Raw genomic sequence first — 26,093 nt, forward strand, 5'->3', positions numbered from 1 at the left:
CCGTTAACTTAGAAACATGGCAGAAAGTTGGAGAACAAATGCGCAATCATTATAAAGCCCTTGGGCCAAGTAAGACCCCGGTTGTTGCATTTTCCTTATGGAATTTGATACGGGATTGTTTAGATCCCAGGCACGACCATAATCAACTGTCTCTTAAGCCAGGACAAAAAGAGAAGCAGTGTGATGGCACAAAACAGGGGTCTAAAAAAGACAGTATATTAAAAAGGAATAATGTAAATTTTAAAGACAAATTAAATCCTCAAGATGAGGAGGATCTTGAGGAAGCTGCTGCCCTTTATCATGATGATGATACAGGTGTTGTTCAGCAAAAGAGGAGGAAGAATATTTTTCTGCTGGAACTGAAGAGGGTAGTGATATGAAGGATGTGTTAGAACACTTTTTAGAAGCATTAAAGCTTCTTGGCAAGAAAAAGAGAAGCCGCGGGGGCCATTCCCGCCACTCTCCGCTGCCTTGTGCAGCACCAGTTCCACTTTCCCCTCTCCAGATGGCTTTGCAGGAGGCACGAAAGTGTGGTGAGGAATTGGGCATTCACGCCTTCCCTGTTATGGAACAGGTGAACCCTAACATGGGATAGTGTGAGCGTACTTATGACCCGCTTCCTTTTAAAACCTTGAAGGAGTTAAAAACAGCCTGTGCTCAGTATGGGCCTACTTCCCCTTATACTTTAACCATCTTGGAAAATATAGCTTCAGAGGCTCTCCCACCTAATGATTGGAGAGCTATTGCCAAGGCTTGTTTATCAGGAGGGGATTATCTCTTGTGGAAATCAGAATATGATGAAAAGGCTAAGGAACAAGCTGCTCATAATCGAGCTGCCCAGATTAATATTTCTTATGAAATGCTGGTAGGAGAAGGAGCCTATGCTGATACCCATAATCAAATTCAATACCCCCAGGAAGCTTATGGGCAAATTAATGGAGCTGGGATCAGAGCCTGGAAAAAGTTACCCACCTCTGGTCAGAAAACAGAGGAGCTCTCAAAAATTATTCAAGGTCCAGATGAAAAGTATCAGGATTTTGTCTCTCGGCTATTACAGGCTGTTGGCCGAGTAGTGGTGGATGAAGAGGCTGGCATGTTAATAGTTAAACAGTTGGCATATGAAAATGCCAACACTGCCTGTCAAGCTGCACCGGGGCCCTATCAAAGAAAGGGGACTCTCTCAGATTATATCCGCATTTGCGCAGATATTGGTCCCTCATATATACAAGGAGTCGCCATTGCGGCCGCATTAAAGGGAACCACCATTGAAGGAATTCTTCAGCAACAGTTTAGCACAGGGAAAAGTCAAACACACAAGTATTTCACTTGTGGAGGAACAGGACACATGGCAAAACAGTGTCCTTCTAGTAAAGGGGTTAATAAAGGAAATGGCAGAGGTCCCAAACAACCTGGACTATGCCCTAAATGTAAAAGAGGAAAACATTGGGCAAATGAGTGTAGATCTAAAACAGATGTCCAGGGAAATTCCTTGCCTCAGCAGCAGTCGGGAAACTCCTGAAAGGGGCCAGCCCAGCCCCAGCAAATAATAGGGGCATTGTCTGTTTACCCTCCTGTCCTTGTGCCGTCTCAAGGCCAGCTGGCTGCACAGCACCCAACCTGCCCCAGGGAGCAAAACGGATACAAGAGTTATTCTGAGCAACCCCCGGAAGTGCCGGGTTGGACCTTGGATCCATAGGGCGATATGTATTAATTCCAGAATTGGGACCACAAGCCATCCCTACAGGAGTGTATGGACCTACTCCTAAAGGGATGTTTGGCCTTTTACTAGGTAGAAGCAGCTTAACTATGAAAAGAGTACAAATTTTTCCAGGAGTAATTGATGCAGATTATGAGGGAGAAATTAAAATTATGGTCTCTGCCCCCAGAGATATCATCACCATCACCTCAGACATGAAAATTGCTCAATTGATTTTGCTCCCTCTGCCTGCCACAGGCAATCTACTTTCCACAGAGTCTCCGGGGGCCAGGGGTTTTGGCTCCTCGGACAAGGCATATTGGGTACAAGCTATTTCTCATGCAAGGCCTGAGAGAACTTTACTTATACAAGGGAAAAGATTTACAGGGATTTTAGATACAGGAGCAGATATTTCTGTCATAAGCTTAGCTCACTGGCCTAAACAGTGGCCCTATAGAGAAGCTATGACACAACTTCAAGGAATAGGTCAGACCAACTCTCCTTTACAGAGTTCACAAATGTTAAAGTGGCAAGACAATGAAGGTCACTCTGGGTTATTTCAGCCATATGTCTTATCAGGGATTCCTGTGAATTTATGGGGAAGAGACATTCTGTCTGCCCTGGGTGTTGCCCTTGTTACCACCCCAGCTCAGGGAAATGTTTAGGGGGGGGGCTCATTGTTTCTCCTGTTATCCACACAGCTGACAAGATATCTTGGAATTCAGATGACCCTGTATGGGTAGAGCAGTGGCCGCTTTCCAAAGAAAAAATACAAGCTGCTCATGAGTTGGTACAGGAACTAGGGCATATAGAAGAGACTACCAGTCCTTGGAATACTTCTACTTTTATCATAAAAAAGAAATCAGGAAATTGGCGCCTTTTACAGGATTTAAGGGCAATAAACAAGACTATGGAAGTTATGGGACCTTTACAGCCTGGTCTCCCTCTGTAGCAATCCCTAATGGGATGAAGCTATTAATACTAGATTTAAAGGATTGTTTTTTTCACTATTCCTCTAGATCCCTCTGATTGCAAACAATTTGCATTCAGTGTCCCAACTACTAATTTTCAGGAACCCATGCGCTGCTATCATTGGAAGGTATTGCCTCAGGGAATGGCTAATAGCCCTACCCTGTGTCAAAAGTTTGTTAGGCAGGCAATTCTCGGAGTTCGAGAGAAACATCTGCAGGTTTATATCATACACTATATAGATGACATCCTTTTAGCTCACTATACGGAATGTCAATTAGAAAGGGTGTATGATGACTTACAACAGGCTCTTCTTAAATCTGGGTTAATTATTGCACCTGAAAAAGTTCAAAGAGGAGACCCTTACCTATATCTTGGACATATCTTAGAAGGAAGAAAAATTCATCCTCAAAAGATTCAACTCAGGATAGACAAGCTAGAGACTTTAAATGATTTTCAAAAATTTTTAGGGGATGTCAACTGGATTAGGCCAATTTTAGGCATAACTACTAATGACCTTAAACCTTTATTTGATATTCTTCATGGGGATAGCGACCCGTTCTTCCCTCGTCAGCTTACTCCTGCAGCTCGCAAGGCTATCTGCCACATAGAAGCTGCCTTAAAGAAACAATTTGTACAAAAAATGATTACTCACAGCCATGGCTGTATTTAATATTGGCTACGCCAGTATATCCTACTGGCCTCATGGCAACAGGGACATTTGGAGTGGATTCATCCGCACTCCTCCCCGAAAAAGGTAGTTTATCCTTACTCAGAAGCAGCAGCAGATCTTATTTTTGCAGGACGTCTCAGATCTCTTTTTGGTCAAGACCCCCATACCATTGTGGTACCCTATAAGGCTCAACAAAGGCAATGGCTATTTCATATGGATGATAAATGGCCTCTTTCATTCCTGGGCTATCACGGTACAGTAGACTCTCATTACCGATCTAATAAACACATACAATTTTTTACAGAGCATTCCTTTATTTTCCCCAAGGTAGTCAAGACTCAACCAATTTCTCATGTAGTTCTGGTGTTTACTGATGGTTCTAGTAATGGCACAGCTGCCCTAGTTATCAATAATCAACCCTTTGTTTTTCAGACTAACCACACTTCAGCACAACTCGTGGAACTCGAAGCAGTACATCAAGCGTTATGCAAACTTTCCACTCAGTCTTTTAACCTTTACTCAGAGTCTTGTTATATTGTAAATATTATGATTCACTTAGAAACTGCTAATTTACATGACACTGACCGATCCGAAGTGATTATTCAAGCTTTACAGGTTCAAGCTTTACTCAGGAAACATTCTCACCCTTGTTTCTTTGGCCATATACGAGCTCATACAGATTTACCTGGATCTCTCTCTGTGGGAAATACTTATGCTGATCAACTTACTAAAACTGTCTATCTAACATTATCTCCTTTAGTTGCAGCCAAAGCCTCACATTCTCTCCATCATCAAAATGCCACTGGCCTATGTCAGCAGTTTCGAATCACAAAGGAACAGGCTCAGCAAATTGTTAAACTCTGTCCTCAATGACCTCTAACCACATTCATTCCTCCCACAGAAGGAGTCAATCCGTGAGGCTACAAACCAGGCCAACTATGGCAGATGGATGTAGCCCCTATTCCATCTTTTGGAAAACAAGCTTATGTCCATGTTTCTATTGACACTTTTTCTGGTTTTATTTTTGCATCCCCTCGTACAGGAGAAGCCACTAAACATGTTATTGCTCACTATTTACAAGCTTTTACTTTCCTAGGCATCCCCCATACCATTAAAACTGACAATGGTCCAGCCTACACAAGTACGGCATTCCAGAAGTTTTGTGCTATTTTTCGAATCCAGCATAAAACAGGCATCCCATACACTCCTCAAGGGCAGGGAATAGTTTAGCGAGCTCATCAGACTTTAAAAAGGCAAATTGAAAAAATAAGGAAGGGAGAATATGTAGATACCCCTGCTAACTTACTTAACAGAGCTCTTTATTCCCTTAATTTTTTAAATGGTGATGCTCAGGGCAAAACCGCTGGGGAGCGACAGTGGTACTCACTGTCCAGATCCCACCCTTGGGTACAGTGGAAAGACTTACTTACAGGACAATGGCATGGCCCGACCCTGTTCTGATATGGGCTCGGGGGTCTGTTTGTGTATTTCCCGAAGGAGACTCTGAGCCCCGTTGGATCCCCAGCCGCTATGTCGGGCCCTTTCAAGGTCAAGATGGAGGACGAAGTGGAACAAGAACTCACTCCACCATTCAAGAGGCTATGAATCAGTCCACTAGTGCCCATGCCTCCACCGCCGCCACGGAGATCACAGATGACTCAGAGGACATCTCCACCAACTTGGGGACAATTGAAGAAGCTGACAACGGAGGCCGAGGCCATGGTCGTTCGCCAAGGAGCACAACGAACTGCTGAGACTTTGTTTCTAGCCATGCTGTCAATTTTGGCTGTTCAGGTCTGTGATGCTCAGATTCCATACTGGGCATACATTCTAGATCTGCCCTTTCTCAGGGCCATTACTTGGGATGACCCCAGCATTCCTGTTTTTGTTAATGATACAGATATCATGGGCCACCCAAGTGCAGATTATCTTACTCCTCAATGGGTGGGAGATTATAGATATGAGGGAAGGTGAACCAGGGTCCCCATATGTTTTACAGCCATTAAATATTGGAATAACTGTCTCACTGTAGGATCTTCACCAAGGTATACCCATGGCATTAGCAGAGGTGGAGATCCTGAAGAGTATGAGGGGTGGATCCGACGAGAATGGTTCCTTATTATATATGGCCTGCCTGACATCACCCGTACTGTCTCTTAGGGCATCCTGCCCAAGTTGCCTCCATGTTTGTATAATGAATACAGGCTATTTCTGAAGTATTCACCTTGGCGGCGTTGCTGTCATGAGTTGGCCGTGGTACATACTCCCATTAACAATTCCTTTCAGTTACTTGATTGGTCCTATCCCAACCCGCTATCTAGCAGAAGTAGTTTTAAGGCTAGAGAGACTCCTGGAGGCTGGGTAGAAGAGATACTCACCACCAATTTGGGAGGAGTACAGTTAGAAATATTTAAGCTTATGGCCACTTTAGGTAGCATTTCTTTGCATCATGATAACCTTACAGTGATCACAGGTCTTACTGCTTGTGTACCTCCTCCTTACCTTTTCCTTATTGGAATTGTAGATATTGTACTTAAGGGCAATTTGTATACAATTTCTTGTACTCATTGCAACTTGTCTAACTGTGTGTCTAGATACAACTTTGGTTATGAGGTGGTTGTATTACATTAGCCTTCCTTTGTCATGCTCCCAGTTAATATTACTGGACCTTGGTACAGGGATACAGGCTCCCAGGTATTAAGAGAACTGAATGATTTGCTAAGCCACCCTAAGAGGTTCATCAGCGTGCTTATTGCTGGCCTCGTGGCTCTAGTCTCCCTCATTGCTACTGCCACTACTGCAGCCATAGCTTTAACCCAAGAAATACACACAGCTCATTTTGTGGATGGCTTGGCGAAGAACGTTTCGGATGCCTTAGAAGCTCAAGAGCTCATAGATAAGAAAATAGAACAAAGGCTCAATGCACTAGAAAAAGCTGTGCTCCTGATCAAATGCACAGCTTGAAAGTGCGTTCTACCCTTCGGTGTCATGCTGAGTTTGATTGGATTTGTGTCACCCCTAAGATATATAATGGTACTATGTGGCATTGGGATCGAGTTTGCAACAACCTGTTAGGAGTTTGGGATCAGACTAACTTTACTTTAGATTTCAGTAGATTACATGAAGAGATTCAAGCTATTAATGATGCAGGTTCTGCTCTGATGCCTCCTAGCGAAGTAGCACAGAATATTTTTAATGAAATTCAAAGCCTTATGTCCTTTCATGGATTACAGTCTTTTATTTGGTCTCTATTAATTGTTGTTATCTTTGCTCTCATTATTCTCTGTTTACTTTCAGTCTGCTTCCAAACCATCGGATCCAGCATCTGATCCTTGCAAATAGGACTACATGAACTTCGCCTAAAAAACAAGGAAGGGGGATCTGTTGGAGACCGGGTGTAAGCTGACATGGTCCTTGCACCTGAAGGGGCTAGCAAGGCTGGGACCCTTACCTACACAGTTTTCCCAGACTTGTTTGGATGGCGGTTATCAGTAGAATGAAAGCAACCTTTATAGAATGAGAACAGCCTTTCATGGCTTACCAAGAAGTCTGTAACTATTTACTGAGATTTGCTGTACCAAGAATTTGTCCTTCTGCTCTGTCTCTCCCTTAGAGATTAAGAGGAACAAAGAATACATTCCTCTTGACAGACCTCCTATTCAGTGTTTTGTGTATAAAAGGCATTGCATGGTTTATAAACTTACTGCAGTTCCTCGATTGACCTGTAGACCTCCCTATCCTGCTCTCCTGTCTTTCTTTCTTTTCTCAATTCCCACCTCCCTACCTCAGCCTGGTTCAACCTGTCAGGCTGACCCTGACAATTACCCTAATGCCAAAACCAGATAAAGACACTACAAAGAAAGAGGATTACAGGCCAATATCCATAATGAACATAGATGCTAAAATCCCCAACCAAATTCTAGCAAATCTGATCCAGCATTACATTAGAAAGATCATACACCATGACCAAGTGGGATTTATTCCAGGGATGCAAGGCTGGTACAATATTCACAAATCAATAAATGTGATACATCACATAAACAAATTGAGAGACAAAAATCACATAATCGTATCAATTGATGCAGAAAAGGCATTTGACAATTGAGATCCAAGATGGCGGCTGAAAGGACAGCAGTGAGCAACATAGTATGAGAGAGTGAGAGAGTAAAAGGAAAGTGTGTGGATGTGTGGAGAGTATGTGTATTTGTGAGTGAGGGACAGTTATATTCCACAGGACTGTCAGGGACACACAGACCAGGGTACCCTGGCTGGACAGCCTCTACCACCACTGAAATCTCTCCTGGGTAAGGGGGTGGTGGGCGGGGAGTTGCCTCTGCCACAGATACCATGCTATATTGAAGGGGAGAGTATCTGTGATCGGAAGCCCAGCCTTCCCTTCACCCGGGGAGACCTGTAACACCACTCAGGACCCTACAACCATAACACCCATGGACCAGCTATGTTGGTTTCAAATCCACAAACACCAAGACTACAGCCTCCCCAGCCATGGTCACCTAAAAAGTTTGTCCAGTGTGAGACAAGGTGGCGGCCAAAAGAAGGACGGGTCCTGCAACTTCTCACAGAGCAGATAGAAGGAACAGCTGAAAAAAAAACAATATCCACCCAGAATGGATGAATTATACACAGCTGGTGAGGCAATCCATGCACAGAAAGGTCGGAGATTGCCTGGAGAGAGCTGGGATCGAGGATCTGGGCTGGAGAGAGAAACATGAGCAGCTGGGACTAGAATCTCAGAGGGAGACTTCACTACACCAAATCCATGTTCCTTGGGGTCAGTGTAGTTCTCAAAGTGAAAGGGGGTCCACAAGGCTTTTGGCAGTGGGGGACTCTAAATATAAGCCCACAATCATGGGAGACTACAACCAGAAAGGCAGCCTGAAGTTGTCTACCGGATGCAGAATGTTGAGTGGAGAAAGACGTGAGGTGGCCTGGTTGCTCTGTCATTAAAACTTCCTTGCTTTTACTTGCTAAACCCAGTGAATAGGATCTTTCAATTAAAAACACTCACCAAGACTTCAGGGGAAGGTGGTTTTGTGGAAACTGAGGAGCACAATAAGGAGAGATGAGCAGGAAGCCAGCTCTGGGACAGTCTGTCCCTCCAATTCTGAACAGACATTTTTCTCCTGAAGACCAGGCTTCTCCTAGCAGCACAGCCACACCCAGTCTTGAGTGTGGCAGGGAAAGGAAGATTCTAAATACCCTCAGGGAGCCCTGGGGGACTGGGTTGAGGAGCCATTTAGTCCCAGAAACTTATACAGAAACACCGTCACCTAGGGGCTGTGTCAGAAATAGACGCTTGTGTAAATACAACTAAAAGCAGGCATAAAATCAAAGTGGGCAGATTGATCCCACCTGCTTGAAACCAAGGTTGTGGCATATGACACGGAGGAGCAGTGGATCACTGGGAACTTCAACACTGTGCTGACTACCTGACAGGAAACCAAGATGTGGCAAGCAGAAGAGTAGAGAGGGTCTTAAACTTGCCCCCATGGGACATTGAAGCTCTGCTGAAGCAAACAAACTTCACTACTTCACTTCTTTATTTGTTACCTTTTAGTTAAGAAACTAAAATTTATTTTCACTTTATTTTTTTATTATTATTATATTTTTATTTATTATTATTATTATAATTTTTACCATTTTCTTTATTTTTTTTGGATTAGTGTTCTACATTCTATTTTTGTTTTTTATCATTATTTTACTCTATCTCATTTTTTCTTTCTTGCCAACACTTTCTTCCTCACTTGTCCCATTTTCATCCTGTTTCTCTTCTCCTGTTCCTGCTTTAGTCTCTCTCTATCCTTTCTTTTTACTCCCTATTAAAAGTTGATATTCTGTATCTGCTTTATTGATGCACCACTATTAAAGTCTCTGTTGGCCTACTCATATATCTAATTTCCTCTCCCCTGCTCAAAGCCCATGCACACGTCTCTTTTTTTTTTTTTTTCTTCATTAGCGTTTTTTTTTTTTCTTTCTCTCTTTCCTGTTGTTTTTTGATTGTTTGTTAGTCTGTTTTTTTGGTTTTGGTTTGGGGTTTTTTATTTTAAGATTTTGTTTTTCTTCTCTTTGCTTGTTCTCTTCTTCTACTAATAGCTTAACCACCAACTCAGGCAGAACTTTGCTCTATTCTCCTTTTCCAAAAATAGATGACTACATAGATAGACATATTGAAGAAAGGGAAAATTTATTTTATATATTTTTTTCTAATTATTTTTTCAATTATTATTTTATTTTTTCAGTATTTTTTTACTTTTGTTCTTTTTTTTATTCTTTTAAAAAATATATTATAATGAGTATTACAAAGGGTATTACATATGTGTCCTTCTCCCACCCCCCGCCCTTGACAATCCCCTGGCCTCCCTTACCCCCCAGTGTCTTATGTCCATTAGTTATGCTTATATGCATGCATACAAGTCCTTCGGTTGATCTCTTACTCCCCTCCGTTCTGCCCCCCAACCCTCTCTGGCCTTCCCACTGCAGTTTGACAATCAGTTTGAGGCAGCTCGGCCTCTGTATCTATTATTGTTCAAAAGTTTGTAATGGTCTTTATTATCCATGAATGAGTGAGATCATGTGGTATTTTTCTTTCATTGACTGGCTTATTTCACTTAGCATAATGCTCTCCAGTTCCATCCATGCTGCTGCAAATGGTAAGAGTTCCTTCTTTTTACAGCAGCATAGTATTCCATTGTGTAGATGTACCACAGTTTTCTAATCCATTCATCTACTGATGGGCACTTAGGCTGTTTCCAGATCTTAGCTATGGTGAATTGTGCTGCTATGAACATATGGGTGCACATATCCTTTCTGATTGGTGTTTCTGGTTTCTTGGGATATATACCTAGAAGTGGGATCACAGGATCAAAAGGGAGTTCCATTTCCAGCTTTTTGAGGAAACTCCATACTACCTTCCATAGTGGCTGCACCAGTCTGCATTCCCACCAGCAGTGCACAAGTGTTCCTTTTTCTCCACATCCTCTCCAGCACTTGTCCTTTGTTGATTTGTTGATGATAGCCATTCTGACAGGTGTGAGATGGAACCTCATGGTTGTTTTGATTTGCATCTCTGGGATGATTAGTGACTTTGAGCATGTTTTCATATGTCTCTTGGCTTTCTGAATGTCCTCTTTTGAAAGGTGTCTATTTAGATCCTTTGCCCATTTTTTGATTGGATTGTTTATCTTCTTTTTGTTAAGTTGTATGAGTTCCCTATAAACTTTGGATATTAGACCATTAACAGATATGACATTGGCAAATATGTTTTCCCACGCAGTGGGTTTTCTTGTTGTTCTGTTGATAGTTTCTTTTGCTGTGCAGAAGCTTTTTATTTTGATGTAGTCCCATTTGTTCATTTTCTCTTTAGTTTCAACTGCCCTAGGAGCTGTATCAGTGAAGAAATTGCTTTGGCATATGTCTGAGATTTTGTTGCCTTTGGATACTTCTAGACTTTTTATGTTTTCCTGTCCTACATTTAAGTCCTTTATCCATTTTGAGTTTATTCTTGTGTATGGTGTAAGTTGGTGGTCTAGTTTCATTTTCTTGCATATATCTGTCCAATATTCCCAACACCATTTATTGAAGAGACTATCTTGGCTCCATTGTATGTTCTTGCCTCCTTTGTCAAATATTAATTGAGCATATTGGGTTGGGCTAATTTCTGGACTCTCTATTCTGTTCCACTGATCTATATGTCTGTTCTTGTGCCAGTACCAGGCAGTTTTGAGAACAGTGGCTTTGTAATACAGCTTGATATCTGGCATTGAGATCCCACCTACTTTGTTCTTTCTCAGGATTGCCTCAGCTATTCGGGGTCTTTTTTTATTCCAGATGAATTTTTGGAGAGTTCGTTCTAGATCTGTGAAGTAAGCCATTGGTATTTCAATGGGAAGTGCGTTGAATTTATAGATTGCTTTGGGTAGTATGGACATTTTGATGATGTTGATTCTACCAATCCAAGAACATGGTACGTTTCTCCGTCTCTTTATGTCTTCATCTATCTCTTTTTTCAACGTCCTGTAGTTTTCTGAGTAAAGGTCTTTTACCTCTTTAGTTAAGTTTATTCCTAGGTATTTTAATTTTTTTGGTGCCATGGTAAATGGGATTGTTTCTATAATCTCTCTTTCTGAAAGTTCACTATTGGTGTATAGAAATGCCTCAGATTTCTTGGGGTTAATTTTGTATCCTGCTACATTGCCAAATTCATGTATTAAGTCTAGTAGTTTTTTGATGGAGTCTCTAGGGATTTGTATGTATAATATCATGTCGTCTGCAAATAAGGACAGTTTTACTTCCTCTTTTCCAATTTGGATGCCTTTTATTCCTTCTTCTTCTCTAATTGCAATGGCTAATACTTCCAGGACTATGTTGAACAGGAGTGGTGAGAGTGGGCATCCTTGTCTTGTTCCTGTTCTTAGGGGAAATGGTGTTAGTTAATGTCCATTGAGTATGATGTTGGCTGTGGGCCTGTCATATATGCCTTTTATTATGTTGAGGTATGATCATTCTATTCCCACCTTGCTGAGAGTTTTTATCAAAAATGGGTGTTGGATTTTGTCAAATGCTTTTTTTCTGCATCAATTGATATGACCATGTGGTTTTTTTCTTTCAATTTGTTTATGTGATGTATTACATTTATTGATTTAGGGATGTTGTACCATCCTTGCATTCCTGGGATAAATCCTACTTGGTCATGGTGTATGATCCTTCTGATGTACTGCTGGATCTGATTTGCTAAGATTTTGTTGAGGATTTTGGCATCTATGTTCATGAGGGATATTGGCCTGTAATTCTCTTTCACTGTGTTGTCTTTACCTCGTTTTGGTATTAGGGTGATGCTGGCTTCACAGAATGAGCTTGGAAGTGTTCCTTACTCTTGAATTTTTTGGAATAGTCTGAGGAGGATAGGTTTTAGTTCTTCCTTGAAAGTTTGGTAAAACTCCCTTGAGAAGCCATCTGGTCATGGGCTTTTGTTTGCTGGGAGCTTTTTGATGACTGCTTCAATTTCTTCCATAGTTATTGGCCTATTTAGATTTTTAGATTCTTCCTGATTGAATTTTGGAATGTTGAATTTTTCTAGGAATTTGTCCATTTCCTCCAGGTTGTCTAGTTTGTTGGAGTAGAGTTGTCCGTAGTATTGTTTAACAATCATTTGTATTTCTGTGGGGTCTGTTGTTATTTCGCCTCTATCGTTTCTTATTTGGTTTATTTGGGACCTCTCTCTTTGCTTCTTGGTGAGCCTGGCTAGGGGTTTGTCAATCTTGTTTATCCTTTCAAAGAACCAGCTCTTGGTTTCATTGATTTTCTGTATTGTATTTTTTGTCTCTATGTCATTGATTTCTGCTCTAATCTTTATTATCTCCTTCCTTCTGCTCACTCTGGGGTTTTCTTGTTGCTCTCTTTCTAATTCTTTGAGTTGAAGAGTTAGATGATTTACTACCATTTTTTCTTGTTTTTTGAGATAGGCCTGCAGAGCTATAAACTTCCCTCTCAGGACTGCTTTCATTGTGTCCCATAGGTTTTGGATTGTTGTGTTATCATTGTCATTAGTGTCCAGGATGTTTTTAATTTCTTCTTTGATGTCATTGGTAACCCAATCAATATTTAATAACATGCTATTCAGCTTCCAAGTGTTTGAGTATTTTGGGTTGTTTTTATTGTAGTTTATTCCTAACATTATGCCATCGTGGTCTGAGAAGAAGCTTTTTATGATTTCAATCTTCTTGAATTTGTGGAGATTTTGCTTGTGACCCAATATGTGGTCTATTTTTGAATATGTCCCATGAGCACCTGAGAGGAATGTATATTCCACAGCTTTCGGGTGAAGTGTTCTGAAGATGTCAATTAAGTCCATCTAATCTAGTGAGTCATTTAGGATTGCTGTTTCTTTGCTGATTGTTTTTCTAGCAGATGTATCCAGTGATGTCAGTGGTGTATTTAAGTCCCCTACTATGATTATATTGTTGTTGATCTCTCCTTTGATATCTTCCAGGAGTTTTTTAATGAATTTGGGTGCTCCTGCATTGGGTGCATATATGTTTACCAGGGTTATATCTTCTTGTTGTATTGATCCCTTTAGTATTATGAAGTGGCCTTCCTTATCTCTGGTTATGGCCTTAACTTTGAGATGTATTTTGTCCGATATAAGTATTGCTACCCCAGCTTTCTTTTCCTTTCCATTTGCCTGAAAGATATTTTTCCATCCCTTCACTTTCAGTCCGTGTGAGTCCTTTCTAATGAGGTGGGTCTCCTGTAGACAGCAGATGTATGGGTCCTGTTTTTTTATCCATTCAGCCACTAGATGTCTTTTGGTTGGAGCATTTAGTCCGTTTACATTTAAAGTTATTATTGAAAGGTACTTGTTTGTAGCTATTTCTTTTTTTGTGTGTGGCTGTTTTCTTTCTGAGCTTGTTATTTCTTCTTTTTACACCAGTCCCTTTAGCATTTCTTGCATGGCTGGCTTGGTGGAAAACTCCCTTAGCCTTTTTTTGTCTGTGAAGCTTCTTATTTCCCCTTCAATTTTGAATGATAGCCTTGCTGGATAGAGTATTCTTGGATTCAGTCCTTTGCTTTGCATCACTTTGTAGATTTCCGTCCATTCTTTTCTGGCCTGATGTGTTTCTGTTGAGAAATCATTTGATAATCTAATGGGAGATCCCTTGTATGTACCTTTCCATCTCTATCTTGCAGCCTTTAAGATTCTCTCTTTGTCCTGAACATTTGCCATGGTAATTATGAGGTGTCTTGGTGTGGGTCTTTTCGGATTCACCTTGTTTGGGACTCTCTGGGCTTGTGTGACATTTTTCTTCCCCACCTCAGGGAAGTTTTCTGATATTATTTCTTCGAATAGGTTTTCTAATCCATGTTCATCTTTCTGTTGTTCTGGCACCCCTATTATTCGTATGTTGTTTCATTTCATGTTGTCCCAAAGCTCCCTTAAGCTCTCCTCCTGTCTTTTAATTTTATTCTCCATTTGCAGTACATTTTGAGTGTTTTTTGCTTCCTTGTCTTCTAATTCACTAATTCGGTCCTCCGCTTCTCCCAGTCTACTGTTGATACTTTCAGTGGTGTTTTTTATTGCAGCTATGTCGCTCTTCATTTCTTCTTGGGACATACTTAAGTTGTTGATTTTTTCGTCTGTTTCTTCTATGTTCTTGCATAAGTAGTTGATTTTTTCATCTGTTTCTTCTTGCTTCTTGCATATCCGGTGCATGTACTCTTGGACCCTTATTCTGAATTCTTTTTCCATCATTTTGCATGCCTCTGTCTCACTTAGCTGCTTTTCTGGCGAGTCCTCCTTTTCTTTCCTTTGGGGGTTTCTTTGTCTACCCATGTTTGATCTCACTGACATATCTAGTTTTTGAGTCATTCAGTGGCTGCTCCCTGGGTGGCAGTGCCTGCTCCCTGCGTGGCAGTGGCTCCTCGGGCTGTGGTTGCTCCTTTGGCGGTTGTGGTAGCAGCGGCTTCTCCGTTGAAAGCAGGGCCTCTGGTGGGTGCTGTTCACAGCTGTGGTGGCTCTTCTGGCTGGTGCTGGGAGGCTTCACACACAGTAACTGTTCCCCAGACAGAGCATGTGGTGATCAGGAGGCCACTGTTGCTTGAATCTGCTGCTTTGATTTAAAGGCACAAAATACAACACAACAAGGCACAACGTACCAGGCACTGAACACGAATGTATTTACGATATTACTAACTCCAAATAAAGGTGGCCACCTGAGCTAAGAGAGTTAGGAGATAAGGAGGAAAGAAGAGAAAAAGGTAGAAGAGAAAAAAGAAAGAAAGAAAAAAAGAAAAAAAAAGGAGTGCAAAAATGAAATTGGAAAGAGGTAGGGGGAAAAAGAGGAGAAAAAAAAAGGAAGAGAGAAAAGAGAATGAAGTATAAAGGGGGAAGAGACTATTTATATGAGGAGAAAACTCCTATAGATCGGCCACTAATACCAACAAATTACAGCAACAGATTCCTGGAGATGAATACAAACTACAACCAACCAATAATATCAAGCGACGCAAGGGAAAACAGAAGCACAGAAATAACCGGGGGGGGGGGGGGGGCAGGAAAATAAAAAGAATAAGCAGAATAACCTCACAAACAATCTTAAAAAAAAAACCAATATACTTGTCAATCAAGCAAACAACAATAAAATAATAGAGAGAGAAAAGAAGAAGAGAAAAAATTTGGATAGTGAAGGAAGATAAGGGAAAGGTGTATAAGGATTTAGAACAGGGGATTGGACATAGGATATATAAGCAGGGTGAAATTTTGACAGGGGATAAAAAGAATAGGGAAAATCTAAAGCTGGAGTAGGGTAAGACAAACAGGACAACAAAAGGGAAAATGTGGGGAAAAGGGTTTAGCACAGAGGCAAATTGAGGTAGAGAAAAATGTTGCTAAAGGAACGATGAAAATAGAAAGGAGAACATTAGTCCCAAAATAAAATAAAGACAAAATAAACTGACACTTTAAAAAATGGTAAAATGGTAGCGGTAATAATACTAGTTAAAAATAAAAATGTAGTAGTTGAAAGGGTAAAATCAGGTGATGGGGGAAAAAAAAGAAAAGAAAAAATGTTTTCTTCGTTAAAAGGTGAAAAAGTAATTTAAAAATAAAAATATAAATGTGCAGTAATGCAGGTGTTTCAGATCTTCTACTCTTCTTTTTGGCATTCCCGGAATTCAGGAGAATGTTGAATTTCCCTCTGATACACTGTTCCTCCGTGTTGTAAGCCACAGTCCTGATTTTAAGGCAGGCTGTATTGGTTCCCCTTACTGCCTTATCTGTATTTACAGAAGAGTCAGTTCGTGGCTCTGCCTCTGGGTGGCAGTGTGTCTGGATTGACCTCTGAGGCTATAAGTTCTCTCTGACCAGGAGCTCTCTATTGTACCTGAACCAGCTCCACCCAGAGCTGGTTCCCCAGGCGCCACTCCCAGCTCTGTTTCCCAGGCTCTCCAAAAACAATCTTCCCCTACAAGCTCCGCTAGCGACCCCAACTGGGCAATCACATCCACTGGGATCAACAATCAAACTCACAGATTTAAGAGGAAGTGTGTAAACAAGAGCCTGGGAAGCTGTGCGAACTCGCAGGGCTCCACCTTCCAGAACTGCGCTGAGTCTCTGTGCGCGCTCTGGCCCCTGGCACCAAGTAGCTGGCCACCTAGGAGAATCTGAGGTTGCCTCTTTGCATCCAGTCCAACTATGGGCTTATTTATAGTGTAACCTTCTGCCAGCAGCCCTGTGGGAGCCCTCCCCACTTGCGGGTCACACTGGCCTCTATGGGCCCGGATTTTGGGGGGCGCAGATTTCCCCCCGCGCTTGGGCGCGTGTTCCTCTCTCCAACCTGAATTGCAAACTGCACCTTTGGGGTAAGTCTAACCTTTCCGTGGAGGGAAGCAGGTCTCCTCTGAGTTCATGTAGTCGCGCTGCTTGAGAGCCGTTGCCTCTGGGTTAGTAGCCGATCTCTGGATGCGAATAACAGCTTCTCAAGATTGTGCAGTCTCGCCTCGCTGCTGAGCTGGCGCCCAGGGGGAGGTTTCAGCCTCAATCTCTAACCATCCCCATTTACTAGGAGTTCTCTGTCTTTCCTGGCTGCAGACTGTCTCTCAGCTGAATCTCCTTTGCTTGTTCGGGCTGTTTGTAACCCGTTTCAGCTGCTCGCCCTTATCTGCTCTGGGACAAAGCACCAACACATCCGTCTAAGCCTCCGCCATTTTTCTTCTCCTACTTTTGTTCTTATACATTCTCTTTCTACACCCATCGAAACTGAATTGTGGCCATTTCCCCATTCATTCAATTCCTTGACCTTACCTTCTGGAAGTAAGGTCTGCCTCTTCAGATTCAGCTTCCCTCTTTCTTATCTGGGTGTCTGTTGTTTGCATTTTCTGGATTAGTTGTGTTTTTGGACTTTTCTCCCCATATACTAGTACATATATTTTTCCCTTCTTTCTTCTTCTTTTTCTTTTCTCCCTTACCTTTTTTCTTTTCTCAATATCATTTTTGCACTCTATTCTCTCCCCTAATTCTCTTTTCTCTGGTGGTCACCTTTATTTGGAGTTATTGGTATCATTAATACATTCACATTTTCTGCCTTCTGTGTTGTGTCTTGTTGAGTTGTATTTTATGCCTTTAAAGCAATGTGATAGAGTGTGATCCACATAACCAGACACCCTGAGAAGAGCAAAAATGGGGAGATAAAGAAACAGCCACCATACAAAAGAAAAGGAGGAATCACTGGAAAATGATGATAATGAAATGGAAGCAAGCAATTTGTCAGAGAAAGAATTCAGAACAATGGTCATAAGGATGCTGAAAAGGATGCAATACAAATTCAACAACATGTGTAAGAACCAAGAGGAAATGAAGAAAACCAAGAAGAAAGTCATAGCTGCAATAAAGAACAAAATAGAATACATGAGCATAGACTAGAAGAAGCTGAGGACCATATCAGTGAACTAGAAAACAGGGTAGGAAAAAACACCCAAGCAGAGCAGCAACTGGAAAAAAATACTTAAAAACAGTAGGACAGGCTAAGGGAGCTTAGGGACAACATGAATGAAACAAAATCTGCATAAATAGGGGTGCCAGAGGGAGAGGAAACTAAGCAAGGAATAAAAAAACTGTTTGAAGATATAATGACAGAAAATTTTCCTGATATTGAGAAGAAAAAACTCACACAAGTCCAAGAAGCTCACAGAGTCCCAAACAAGATGAACCCAAAAAGACTAACACCAAGACACATCATAATTAAATTGGCAAACACCAATGACAAAGTAAGAATCTTGAAGGCTGCCAGAGAGGGACAGAAAGTTACATATAGGGAATCTCCCACCAGACTATCAATTGATTTCTCAACAGAAACACATCAGGCCAGAAGGGAATGGAATGAAATATACAAAGTCATGCAAATCAACGGTCTGAATTCAAGAATACTATACCCAGCAAGGCTATCATTCAAAATTAAAGTTGAAATCAGGAGCTTCACAGACAAAAAAAGACTAAAGGAGTTTGTTACCACCAAATTAGCAATGCAAGAAATGCTAAAGGGACTGCTGTAAAAAGAAGAAATAGGAAGGGAAGAAGGAACACAGGCATAAAGAACAGAATTTGCCACAAACAACTACCAATTAATAATAACTTTAAAAGTAAATGGATTAAATGTCTTAATCAAAAGACATAGGGTATCCCAATGGATAAGAAAACATAATGTATATATATGCTGCCTACAGGAGACCCACCTCAGAACAAAGGACTCACACACTGGTAGTGAAGGGATGGAAAAAAAATTTTTGGCAAATGGAAATGAACAAAAATCTTGGATAGCAATACTTATATCTGACAAATTAAATGTGAACATGGAGGTCATATCTAGAAATAAGGAAGGCCACTTCATAATACTAAAGGGAGCAATTCAACAAAAAGATAAAACTTTAATAAAAATATATTCACCCAATGCAGGAACACCCAAATACATTTAAAAAAAATTATGGATGATTACAAGGGAGAGAGCAACAGCAATACAATCATATTAGGGGACTTAATCATATTAGTGTTACCCCACTAACACCACTGGATAAATCCTATAAACAAAAAATCAGCAAATAAACACCAAACCTAAATGACTCACTAGATCAGATGGACTTAACTGACATCTTCAGAACATTTCACCACAAGCCACAGAATATACATTCTTCTCAAGTGCACATGGGTCATTTTCAAAGATAAACCACATATTGGGTCACAGGCAAAGTCTCTTCAAATTCAAAATAGAAATCATAGCAAGCACCTTTTCAGATCATAATGGCATTAAATTAGAAATCAACTACAATAAAAACAATGAAAAAAATCAAACACCTGGAGGCTAAATAGCATGCTATTAAGCAATGATTGGATTACCAAAGAGATCAAAGAAGAAATAAAAAACATCCTGGTAACAAACAACAATGAAAACACAATCCAAAATCTATGGGACACAGTGAAAGCAGTCTTGAGAGGGAAGTTCATAGCTCTACAGGCCTACCTCTAAAAACAAGAAAAATGGTAATAAATTATCTGACACTACAACTCAAAGAGTTAGATGAAGAGCAACAAAAATGGCCAGCATAAGCAGAAGGAAGGAAATAATAAACATCAGAGTGGAAATAAATGACATAGAGGTAAAAAAAAAAAAAAAATCAATGAAACCAAATGCTGGTTCTTTGAAAGGATAAATAAGATTGATGAACCTCTAGCCAGGCTCATCAAGATGCAAAGAGAGAGGCCCCAAATAAGCAAAATCAGAAATGAAAGAGGTGAAGTAGTAACCAATCCCACAGAAATACAAATGATTATGAAAAAATATTTTGAGCAATTCTATTCCTTTAAACTGGACAACCTAGATGAAATGGATATATTCTTGGAAAAATACAAGCTTCAAGAACTCAATCAGGAAGAATCCAAAACTGGAATAGGCTGATAGCTACCGAAGAAATTGAAGCAGTAACCAAAAATCTTCCAGCAAACAAAAGCCCTGGTTGGGATGTCTTCACATGGGAGTTCTACCAAGCATGCAAACAAGAACTAAAAACCTATCCTCCGCAGACTATTCCAAAAAATTCAAGAGGAAGGCACACTTCCAGCTCTTTCTATAAAGCCAGCATTACCCTAATTCTAAAATCAGGTAAAGAGACCACAAAAAAGAAAACTACTGGCCAATATACTGATGAACATAGATGCTGAAATCCTCAACAAAATTCTAACAAATCGGATCCAGCATTACATTAGACAGACCATACACCATGACCAAATGGGATTTATTCCAGGGATGCAAGGATGGTACAATATCCGCAAATTAATAAATGTGATACATCACATAAACAAATTGAGAGACAAAAATCACATAATCATATCCACTGATGCAGAAAAAGCATTTGACAAAATCTAACAACCTTTCTTGATAAAAACTCTCAGCAAAGTGAAAATAGAGGGATCATATCTCAAAATAATAAAAGCCTTATATGACAAACCTACAGCCAACATCATATTCAATGAGCAAAACTGAAATTCATTTCCCCTAAGAACAGGAACAAGACAGGGATGCCCACTTTCATCATTCCTGTTCCATATAGTACTGGCAGTGCTAGCCATAGTGACCAGACAAGAAGAAAAATAAAAGGCATCCAAATTAAAAAAGACAAGATAAAACTGTTCTTATTCACATATGACATGATACTGTACATAGAAAACACCAAACAATCCATCAAAGAAACTACTAGATTTAATAAATGAATTTGGCAATGTAGCAGGATACAAAATTAACACCCAGAAATCTATGGCCTTTTTATAAACCAATAATGAATTCACAGAAAGAGAAATTAAAAAAACAATCCCATTTACCATTGCACCAAAATAATTAAGATACCTAGAAATAAACTTAACTAAGGAGCTAAAAGACCTGTACTCTGAAAACTATAGGACATTGAAAAAGAGTTAGAGGAAGACGTAAACAAATGGAAGAACATACCATGTTCGTGGATTGATAGAATCAACATCATTAAAATGTCCATACTGAAAGGGCGAGGGCTAGGCCCTCCACCTTGCCCCAGGGTAAGGGCTACGCCCTCCATCTTGCCCCAGGGTAAGTGCTCCATCTTACCTTGGCCACGTGGTTGGCAAGGAGCTTCTTCCCAGAAGTCTAAGCCTCTGCTAGCCACACCCAGGAACATGACACCGACTTGTGCCTGGCCAATCAGCAGAGCACAGTCCTTTCTCCTCCCCTTACTCCAACTCCCCCTATATAACCAGTCTCCACACAGAGTTATCTCTCTCTGCTTCCTGTCGCTGCGTCGGCAAGGTGGGGGAGCCGAGCTAGCTCGAATAAAGACTCTTATGCTTTTGCATCGGACTGGCTGGCTCCCTGATGTGGTTTCTTGGGGATCCTGAAATCTGGGCATAACACATACTACCCAAAGCAATCTACAGATTTAATGCAATGCCCATTAGACTGAAGGGTCCCAAGTTTGATTCTGGTCAAGGGCACATACCTGGGTTTTGGTCTCTATCCCCTATAAGGGGCATGCAGGAGGCAGCCAATCAATTATTCTTTCTGATCATTGATGTTTCTGTCTCTCTCTCCCTCTCCCTTCCTCTCTGAAACCAATAAAAATATAATTTTCAAAAAACTCATCCTGGAAAAGCCAAGTGTTGTCAATTGTTTAGTACATACTGTAGATCCTAGCTGATTGACAGACTTTGCTGCCTTTTTCTCCCTGCCTCCTTGCCACACCAACAGGTTAAACCTCTTATTTTAATTTAAATACAAACTAATCCTCCCTTTAGGCACAAAGCATTTAAGCTCTATCAACCCACGTGACTCAGTATCCTAATGAAATGGTCTTTGAAATCCAACAAATTATTGTTGGAATGTCATTTCAGTCCCTTTTGAGAATTGGTACTTCTGTAAACCATTTAATCTCTTTAAGCCCTAGTTTCCTCTTCTACAAAATGAGGGTAAAAATATCTATGTTAGTGTGTTGTTGTAAGGATTAAATATGATTATGTATGTAAAGCAGAGATTCATAGATGTAGAAGGATCTCGATAAATATTAGTTCCTTTTATTAGTTCTCTTTTGCTCTCTCATCTTTTCTCCTTTCTTTGTCAGTTGCTGCTAGTGTCATACATCTCTCTACCTAAAGTGTTTCAATCAAGTGGCAAAGTCTTTTTACAAATACTTTTCAGGATCTTAGAGAGATCTTGAATGCCTTTTCCCACAAAAATATATTAGTTTTTCTGTGCCTGTGGGTAGTTTGCTGATTCATTCAGTAAATATATTTTGAAGTTTTATATAGACACTGTTTTAAGTTCTGTGAAAAAAACAGCATTCAACAAAGTAGACAAGTCCCCATACTTGTGATGCTTATTGTTCAATGGAAAAGTAGACATCAAAAATAATAATAATCTGACTCTTTCACCATCACCCCCAAAAAATTACAAATACTAACTGAATAGTTATGATAACCAGAATGGTGAGCCAAGGGTTTTTCCCAGGTCATGTCTTGTGATGCCAAAGAATGAGCTCCTCGAACCAGAAGATTTAAGCAAAAGTGTAGACAATTTATTACAAGCAGATTCAGACTCTCCAATGGGGAAGGGGGCCAAATAATGGGTTGCTGGTGAAGCCTTATAGTTCCAGGGGTTTATATTTGCTAAAAGCCTGCTCTATATCTACCTGTGTCACCATCTGATTGATTTCCTTATTGTTCTTGTCCAGCAAAAGACCTGAACTTTCCCTGCTTGTGTGTGTGTGTGTGTGTGTGTGTGTGTGTGTGTGCATCAGTACACCTTGTTGCTGCAGGCCCACCCTTGCTTCCCCATGCTTCCTGCTCTGTGTCCAAAAACAATCTATTATTTTAGCATGGTTGGTTTCTGTGATTAAGCTTGCTCAAACTGTCATGTCTGCCCCTGCCTATGTTTTACCTGCCTTCGTTTCCCACTGGACCCCTGCCCTATCTGCCTGCGTTTCAAGCTAACTTTTCTCAGTTATGATAAAAAAAAAAGTTCAAAGTCCTAAGAGAGGAATGCTTACCAAATTTGGGGGAGCTGAGTTGGGGTGATTATCAGGAATAATTTTTCTGAGAGGTAATATTTTGTTTTCCTAATATCTCAGGAATAAATGAAAGATAACCAAACAAAAAGGATGACTGAAGAGCATTCCTGAAGCAGAATCATTTGAAGAACTTAAAGGTAAGTGTCCCTAGTGTGAAGTGATGAAGGATTAGCACAGTGGGTAAAGAGAAGTAAGGATGTTACAGGTCATTTTAAGAATATAAATAAATATGGAAGACATACATCTGGTCTATCAATTTTTTAACCTGCTTGCTATTGTTTTAGTGTGTATTAATTACAACATTTAAAATTCAGGATATTAATTTTTTTATAACCCCATAACTATAAGATCTGGCCACATTGGGCCTGCTTTTCCACAGGAAGACAATAGATAAATATCACTTCACCAAGTAAACAAGGCATGAGCCCTCAAATCCAGCCCCGATTTTGTGACTGCTATGGTGAGTGAATTACCACCTTGCTTCTTGTGACTACATCTTGATATCTAGCCCTTCTGAAGTATTTTCTAAGATAAGTGTCATCCTCCTGTACATCTAGCACAGGGATCTCTGACTATGGCAAGCTTCCCAAGTTGCTATTTTCTACCCACCTATTGGGAGGTCCTGGCTATATTTATTTATTCTACCAAATGTTTTCTTTGACCATATTCTCCAGATATTCATTTGCCTTCCAGTGGATTTATAGTTCAGTAGTAGTCCAGTAATATACTAATCCCAGCCAACAGGTATAACCACATCTGTCTTCCCATCCATCTTTTCCATCTTTTTTTCATTAGGCAATGAAACATCATTTCTCAAATTATATTAGGTAGCTTGGTTTCAATAAGCAATCTTTAAAAAAATAAACAAAACATATGAGGGGATGAGTTTGTGATAAACACCCAATTATTTAGAACTCAACTAAACAGTCCCCTCAGTTAACAAAATTTTTCTTAGTACTTTACTTCTACAAAAAAGAAGCAAATAATGTGTTAAACACAAAGTTATATATTTCCAGAGGTAATCATAGAGTTCAGTGTAGTCTCACCTTTTACAGTAATTTCTGAACTAATTTTCAAATAGAATAAACATTCAGAATAAAGGCTACAGGAGGCACTACTAGTTCCCAGGTCATCAAAGAAATTACTGTTATATTCAATGCATTTCCTACATACCAAGACAAGAAAGTTCCTGGCCTTATGCAGAGTCATGCCCTAATTTTTTATGAATACAATGAAATACAGACTAGTATATTTTACAGAGTTGCAATGTTAAAGTGAACCATAAAATTCAATCACCTAGGATATCCTAACATTTCTAGGAAAGTAAAGATTTTATTAACATTGAATCATTCTTTTAAAGGTGTTAATAAGCAGGTAGATGTCACATATACAGCATAATTTCTGGGATTTGTTGAAGAAAGATTGTCTAATAGATTTCCCTTGGAGATTCACTGAAATCACTTCCTGTTCTGGTCTACATTGCTGTATTTGTTAGCATCCTACTCACAGCTCTTTTTCCTATTTTCCAGTGTTAATGGCCCTTTTCTCTAACAGCATCCAAAGAGAGGCCCAAACTCCATCAGCTTTGTGTCCCTGGCCATTGTGGTTCCAATCTGTATCACTGCAGTCTTTATCAATTTGCTCAGCAATCCTGAGGTAACTGTGCATTTCAGGATTCTGCTAACATTTTGTCTCTTGCTACAAAGAGCTTTGGGGGGAGGAGGGATGATTATTCCAAATGGCATAACGGATGTTTTAGTCACTAAGTTTCTTGGGAGTTTAAATTAAAATAAAAATGATACACTTTGTACGTGGATTTTCTTGTACTTAAGCCTTTAATGCCAGCTAAATAACAATGGGGGCCATTAAAGTAAAATTCAGCCTAAAGTCAATTGTATTACAAGCACTCTTAATGCTTGTACATTCTTAATGTAACAAGAAGACTGAAAGGCACTTAACTGGATACAGCTGTATGCAAATTTGCATTAAACTACTGAAGGTTAGAAAGAGACATTATTTTAATCCTGAAAAAACCACTAAGTATCTAGCATTTGGGTGTGTTAAGCTCATCTACTAATGATTCCCCCATTAAACCATAATAAAAATGTTTGAAAGTTGATCCAGCCTTTTGCACATGGTAAACAGACTGAAACTACAGCAGGCTCTTCCAAACCCAGCAAGAAAATTATTGAATATACACATTCTCATGCAGCTGTCACTCACCCCTGCTGTAGTATATATTTTGAGATAATTAAACAAAAATACATGCCATTTATCTAAAATTCATAAAGTTGCCTTTTGGGAATGTAGCATAAGCCATAGTCTGATTCAGAAAGCTATAATTCAATACAAGGTGAATCAGGTTTTTACAGATGAAAGAAAAAAACTGTCACAAATAAAATTGTGGGTAGAAGTACAAAAGATTTGCCAATTATAAGTGTGGTCCCACAAGGAAGCACACAAAGTAATACCATTACCATTTTCAGCCACACTACATTATGCTACCTATAGTTCTCAAGCAGAAAGCTACGGTGTGCCTACATGTATATGTAAACATATTGTTTATTAAATCATGAGTTACATAGATAGTTTTCTCAAAAAACTGAAAAATATCTTATTACATACAAAATAGGAAGTAAGAAATGGTCTGACAGAATGAATGGATCATTCCTTGCTGTGTTTACAGTCCTTAAGCAAGATAAAGGGACTCCTTGGACATTTGTAAAATGTTGTCAAGTTAAAGTTTATAATACCTTTAATTTCTTTTTTTATATACTTAATATATTTTGCACCATATTCCAAATAAATATACCTCAAAATTAAACATTGCTTGACATAATAATCTCTAGGTTAATCCATACTATTGCAAAGGGTAAGAGATCCTTTTTTACAGCCTCATAGTATGGAGATTATATGCTAAGTGAAATAAGCCAGTAGGAGAAAGACAAATATCACATGATCTCACTTATATGTGGAATCTAATGAACAAAAGAAACTGACAAACAAATTAGGTCCAGAAGCATTTGGAATAGAATGACAGATCACAGAAGGCATGGGAATGGAGGGGTTGGGAAGAGATTATCCAAAGAACATATAGACATAACCCATTGACATAGACAATAGTGTGGAGAAGGCCTGGGGTGAAGTGGGGGCTGTGTGGAG

The 26,093-nt window shown here is 39.9% G+C and overlaps 1 protein-coding gene across 1 annotated transcript; it reads left to right on the forward strand.

Moving 5' to 3' along the window:
• Window positions 1–376: 376 nt before the first annotated feature.
• On the forward strand, window positions 377–1,519 carry LOC139002538 (endogenous retrovirus group K member 10 Gag polyprotein-like). The gene is given in 1 exon segment (XM_070403747.1): window positions 377–1,519. A coding segment is annotated over 1 exon segment (1,143 nt).
• Window positions 1,520–26,093: the final 24,574 nt, after the last annotated feature.

The sequence above is a fragment of the Myotis yumanensis genome, unplaced genomic scaffold (assembly GCF_028538775.1).
Source record: "Myotis yumanensis isolate MYYU_CA2020_CCGP unplaced genomic scaffold, mMyoYum1.0.hap1 SCAF_2, whole genome shotgun sequence".
Taxonomy (NCBI): domain Eukaryota; kingdom Metazoa; phylum Chordata; class Mammalia; order Chiroptera; family Vespertilionidae; genus Myotis; species Myotis yumanensis.